The 6,619-nt window shown below is 46.9% G+C and overlaps 1 protein-coding gene across 1 annotated transcript in view; it reads right to left on the minus strand.

The window, feature by feature from the left end:
• NRGN (neurogranin) overlaps positions 1-4,866 on the minus strand; it is a 49,062-nt gene extending 44,196 nt beyond the window's left edge. Inside the window, exon 1 of the mRNA XM_081171903.1 lies at positions 4,454-4,866. Within this exon, the coding sequence (XP_081028029.1) occupies positions 4,454-4,468 (15 nt within the window). The 5' untranslated portion in view covers positions 4,469-4,866. The remainder of the gene's footprint in view (positions 1-4,453) is intronic.
• Positions 4,867-6,619: the final 1,753 nt, after the last annotated feature.

The following is a 6,619-nucleotide window of genomic DNA, read 5'->3' on the forward strand; positions in this document are numbered from 1 at the left end:
AATACGACTCTGCCAGCCATCTCCTAATTGAAATTGCTGAAAACCAACCCGAGTCCCTTGGGAGCTGCTGGCGCGCCGGCACTGACATCCCCTGGCTTGGCAAATAGGATCACGGGAAAATTCCAACAAAAGCTCTAAGTGAGCAGATCGCGTCCTTTCCCCCATCTAGCTCTGCAGACATGGGAGAATTTCTGGGTCAGGCTGTTAGAAGAAATCCAGGCTTCTTCTTGACGCTGATGGGTTTCAGTCGATGGGGACTCAGCTCTCATTTTACCTTGCAAGTCCAATAACCTTTGGAGAAGCCTTTTCCAAGCTGTTGCCCTCCAGATATGGTTGGAAGGCAACTCCCACCAGACCCAGCCAACAGGACCAGCGACCAGGAATTGAAAGCCACAGCAGCTTGGGGGAAGGCTGCTATAGCTTTTCACATCCCTAAATGCGATAAAACATCAAACATTAAAAACTTCCCTAAACAGGGCTGCCTTCAGATGTCTTCTAAAAGTCAGGTAGCTGCTTATTTCCTTGACATCTGATGGGAGGGCATTCCGCAGGGCAGATGCCACTACCAAGAAGGCCCCCTGCCTGGTTCCCTGTAACCTCACTTCTTGCAGTGAGGGAACCGCCAGAAGGCCCTCGGAGCTGGACCTCAGTGGCTGGGCTGAACGATGGGGGTGGAGATGCTCCTTCAGATATACAGAGCCGAGGCTGTTTAGGGCTTTAAAGGTCAGCACCAGCATTTTGAATTGTGCTTGGAAACGTACTGGGAGCCAAAGTAGGTCTTTCAGAACCAGTGTTACTGGTACATGGTCTTGGCGCCAGTCACCAGTCTAGCTGCTGCATTCTAGATTAATTGTAGTTTCCGGGTCACCTTCAAAGGTAGCCCCACATAGAGCGGGGTATGTAAATACTTGCCAGTGTTGTGGGATGTGCAGCCGCATATGCTGCCAGCACAGGGATGGGGGAATGTGTGCTCCTCTAGATGTGGTTGGACTCCAGCTCCCATCATTCCTGACTACTGGCCATGCTGCTTTGGGGCTGATGAGAGCTCAACCATAAGTCCCCCATCCCTGCCTTAGCATCTCACAGGTGACAATGGAAACATGCTTGCAACATTCCCATTCTAATAATAAGGTTCTCACCATAAGCCACACACCCAGGACCAGCACCAGGAATCAGCGTGGTTGAGCATCTACCATGCCCCCCTCAGTTAGGGGTCCACTACCAATCCGTCCCCCTGCTGCTACTTCTCCTGTTGCTGCTTGCTCACCATCCCTCTTCAAGCAAGCAGCAAGAGGAGCATAGAAAAGTGGAGATATATTATTATTATTATTATTATTATTATTATTATTATTATTATTATTATTATTATTATTTATACCCCACACATCTGGCTGGGTTTCCCCAGCCACTCTGGGCAGCTCTCAACAGAATATTAAAAACACAATAAAACATCAAAGATTAAAAACTCCCCTAAACAGGGCTGCCTTCATGTGTCTTCTTAAAGTCAGATACCTGTTTATTTACTTGACATCTGATGGGAGGGCGTTCCACAGGGCAGATGCCACTACCAAGAAGGCCCCCTGCCTGGTTCCCTGTAACCTCACCTCTCGCAGTGAGGGAACCGCCAGAAGGCCCTCAACGCTGGATCTCAGTGTCCGGGCTGAATGATGGGGGTGGAGATGCTGTTTCAGGTGTACTGGGCTGAGGCTGTTTAGGGCTTTAAGGTCAGCACCAACACTTTGAAATGTGCTTGGAAACATATTGGGAGCCAATGTAGATAGCCATATACTTTGTCATTTCTCTCTCTGGGAGGGGGTGGTAGTAAGGACTGGATTGTGTCCATAGCAGAAGAGCGGCAGTGATGGTGAAGGGACCTAGAGACCAAGTGTGATGAATTACGGTGGAATGAGTGTGTGTTTTAGAGACAGCTAAGAGGTGGGTGATGTTGTGGCCCCCTTCAGATACTTGAAGGGCTGTCGTGATGATAGAGCAAATTGGTTTTCCATTGATCCAGAAGGCAGGATTGAACCAACACATTCCATTCACAACATAGGGGATTTCAATGAAACAACAGGGAGAATTTCATAGCATGAGCTGCAGCCCAGGGGTTGAGAACTTTTTCCACCCTGAGGGCCACATTCCATTCATTGCAAGCTTCCGGGGGCTACAAGTATGTGCTGGGGCCAGAAGCGAAAGAAGGTGGAGCAACAAATGCGAGTTTTACCACCTTTTTGCATAGTAGGCTGGTTTCTTCACACACACCCCTCTCGCCTCTATCTAGGCAAGCAAGAAGCATTGCCGGAGTTCAGAAGCATATTCCAGTCAGGTAAAAACACCTGAAAAAGGTGTGAAGCAAGGCTGGCAAAGGAGTGTGAGAGCAAGGGTGGAAGTAGGCCTGGGGGAATTACCAAAGGCTGGATAGAGAGTATCAACTCCATGGCTCCCCACCCCTGGGAGCCAGTGTGGCATAATGGTTAGAGTGTTGGACTAAGGACCTGGGAGAGCAGGGTTCGAATCCCCACTAGGCAGCCTTGGGCCAGTCACCGTGTCTTTGCCTAACCTAAGTCACAGCCTTGTTGTGAGGATGAAATGGGGGGGGGGAGGAGAACCATATACCCCACCTTGAGCTCCTTGGAAGGAGAAGAAAATGTGGTATATAAACGTAATAAATAAGATTGCATCAGAAATCTTTTCTTTGGACTTTTTAAAGCAGGTGATGGATTACCACCAATCAGAGAAGCCGTAGCAGCAGATTTCCTGGCCTAGATGATCTTTGAGGTCCTGTTTAGCTCCATGATTCTACGAAGGCATGAAGCCCACAGGAACATACCTTGTTCAAGGGCTGCCCCCCAAGCTTCAAACTGGCATCACCCACCTTCTCCGCTGTTAAAAAATGCTGAACGCCCTTCTCCAAATGCCATATCCATTGATTATGCAGTGAATTAAAAGCCAAGAGCATGTTTGTCCTTTCCAGTTAAAGATATAACAGAGAAACATATTTGCTCACACAAGATTGCCCTAGAATATGTTATCAACAGTTGGTGAAGTGGCCAGACGTACGTTCTTCACAGTTCCAATACCCAGGCATTTGTCTGGATGTAACTAGGAGCCTCAAGATGCATTCACCCAACCACTTGGTTATCTTAGACCTCCAACCCCTGGGAATGGACCTGAATCCTGGAAAGGGGGCACAACTACCAACTCACGCTCAGAAAATTTGAACACAGCACTCCTCAAAGGAGTCCTAATAAGCAGGAAATGATTGTGGGCATGTTTCCAGTATTGTTTATAGTTCCTTAAACTAGGGATAAGGGAATCTGTGGCCCCCTTTGCCAACACAGTCAATGACTGGCCACATGTTCCCCATCGCCGCCTTAGCCCCTTTGCCAACAGAACGTGTGAACATACCAACAGGACTTTTCTGTGTGTAGATTAGTCTCAAAATCAAGGGTAGCCAACAGAGTGTTGCACCACAACTTGCATCGCTGGTCATGCTGGCTGGAGCTTATAGGAGCCAGAAAACCAACATTAGAAGGGAACAGTGTTGGCTACCCTTGCTCCAAAGGTTGGAAAATGAAGGAAACCCAGGGGACAAAGCTTGCAAAATATGCATGTTCTACCCAGTGCTGCCAGCCTTCAAATGCTTTCACCACCCAAAAGCGCAAATCCGATTTAAGACTTCCAGCAGTCCAAAGTTCATTGTTTTAGTGTGTTTCTTTCAAAGGGGTGGGGGAAAAAAGAAAAACCCTCATCCGTGAATTTAGTCAGCGGTTGCTGCTTGTTCTTCTTTCTCAGCCCTTTTATATATATAAAAGAGCCATTATTTCCCCTCACCTCTTTTTCTCCCCAGTACAGGAGCAGAAATAAGCAGCAAACTCCCACACAGAAACTAACAGTTCTGCTGGTCCTGTTATTGCTATTTCCACGCTTAGATTTCTGGCAACTAGAAATCGCTGTGCCATGCAGAGCAACCAACTTAAAAGATCCAAAAGACAGACTCCTTTTATTTAAAAGGTTGCAATAAAAAAAGTCAATGCAGCACATCTAATTTAAAGTTTTTAAATAGGCTCAGGGCAGCTGGCAGAATTTCCCATCCATCAGAGGGGGGTGGGATTCCAAAATGTCACAGGGTTCAGGTAAATGGTGTGCCATGGCTGGTTGCCTCGTCCACAACCATCTCAGAGCGGGGATCTTTCAGACCCTAAAGAAAAGACCCTAAAGAAAAGGTGGGCGTGTTCCCCCTCCCCCTGTGCCATATCAATATGAGAGTAGATTCAGAGACAACTCCGCACTTGATCACAGGCTGCCATTCATAATAGTTCAGCAATAAAAACGAACAAAACAACCTGAACTTCAATCTTTCCCCACCAGCTTATTACATTCTAGCATGATTTTTTCTTTGCGCATTCCAAAATAAAATAATAATAATAATAATCTACAGATGTGTACGTACATTACAGCAGTCCATCGTGGGTGCCAATCTGATTAAGAGTTCCCCAGCCAGCAGGAGCTAGATACACCCTGGGAAGGCAGAGATCTGTTTCCTTCTCCACTTACGAGAACTTGCTTTTTCCCTGCTGCCTCCAGAACAGATCTTTCCGTAGGTGCTGAAGTTGAGCAGAGCTTATTGCCTACGTAACCCACTTACTCGCAGCTGGGGAGCCTATCAGACCTACTCAGGCAGCTCCAGTTCTTCTCTTGCTTTTTAATTTCTCTCTCTCTCTCTTTCCCCAGCTTGTTTTACAGCAACTCCCCTCGCTTCTAACACCCTTTAAATACTTAAAGAGACAGGCAGCCCAGTTGGCATTAGAGAGCTCTTTGTGCCATAGAAACACAATCAAGAACAAACAGTACCCAGCTCGACATAGAATGGCCAATTCCACAGGTCTCTAGCAAGTGCCCAAATTATATTGTCGGTTGTCAGTGCCTGATCAGACACCAGAAAAAGAACCTGGAGGGCGGTGCCTCAAATATGAATAGCTGTATTGGTCCCAGGGTATTGTATGAAGAAGAAGAAGAAGAAGAGTTTGGATTTGATATCCCGCCTTTCACTCCCTTTAAGGAGTCTCAAAGCGGCTAACATTCTCCTTTCCCTTCCTCCCCCACAACAAACACTCTGTGAGGTGAGTGGGGCTGAGAGACTTCAAAGAAGTGTGACTGGCCCAAGGTCACCCAGCAGCTGCATGTGGAGGAGCGGAGACACGAACCCGGTTCCCCAGATTATGTGACTACCGCTCTTAACCACTACACCACACTGGCTCTCATGAAGACACATGATGCAGTGACCTTACTGAAGCTAAGCAAATATGCATCTGGCAAGCTCTTAGAGGGGAGCTGGCCTGCAGACTCAAACCCTCCAATAGTCCCTATTTTCTAGGGACAGTCCTGGATTTACAGAAGCCGTCCCAGTATCTCATGTGATTCCAGAATGTCCCGCTTTTCCTTAGGACGCCCCTATTTTCATCAGAGAAATGTTGGAGGGGATGAAGTTATGCAAACCCCTAAGCCAAGGAGATAAGTAGCTATACAATCCTTAGAAGGCATCTGAAGGCAACCTTGTACAGAGAAGGTTTTTTATGTTTAATGTTTTAATATGTTTTTTACATATGTTGGAAGCTGCCCAGAGTGGCTTGGGCAACACAGTCAGATGGCCCGGGTATAAATAATAAATTATTATTAATAATAATAATAGAATAATAATAATAATAATAATAATAATAATAATAATAATAATAATAATAATAATAATAATAATAGAATAGGGTGTCCCTATTTTCATCAGAGAAATGTTGGAAGGTGGAAACTGTGTGTTCAGTGCCTTGAGTTTGATCATGGAAGAAGGGATATAGATGCAATCAATTATGCCACAAGCTATGATTATGATTATATCCCGCCTTTCCTCCAAGGAGCTCAATGCGGCATACACGGCTCCCCTCCTCCTCACTTTATTCACACAACAACCCTGTGAGGTACATTAGGCTGAGAGGCAGTGACTGCCTCAAGGTCACCCAACCACCTCCATGGCTGAGGGGGGATTTGAACCCCCATCTCCTATGTCCTCTAACCTTTAACCACTGCGCCACGCTGCCTTTCTTATGGCGTAGTAGAGCCCTGTCTCTTCAGGTGAGTGTGAAGCATCTGCCCAGGCGGCTGCAGAGGGGGAAATGTAAACATGAGATAAAATGCTAAACGTGGCTGTCTTGGGCAGGTGTGGGGACCTTGCTGAACTGCAGCTCCCATCAGCCCCAGGAAGCATGGTCATTGGCTAGGGATTGTGGGAGTTGTAGTTCAGCAAAATCCGGAGGGCCAGAAATCCCCCACACTTGGTCTATACTGTTGTGTGCAAACTTCAAACGTGTGCAAGACAAGCAGATGCCCACTTTTGAGAGAAGCATGGCAGGGAGAGAACGCATTCCAGTTTCCCTCTTCCTAAACTGTTGCAGGTTGCAGGCTCATGCATGCTTCTCTAGGAGCCCCTTGATCTCAGTGGCACTTATTTACGTGGGGGGGAAATGCATTCAGTTACAGTGGTGCCCCGCAAGACGAATGCCTCGCAAGACGGAAAACTCGCTAGACGAAATAGTTTTCCGTTTTGGAGGTGCTTCGCAAAACGAATTTC

Source organism: Podarcis bocagei (assembly GCF_964188305.1).
Source record: "Podarcis bocagei genome assembly, chromosome: 15".
NCBI lineage: Eukaryota > Metazoa > Chordata > Lepidosauria > Squamata > Lacertidae > Podarcis > Podarcis bocagei.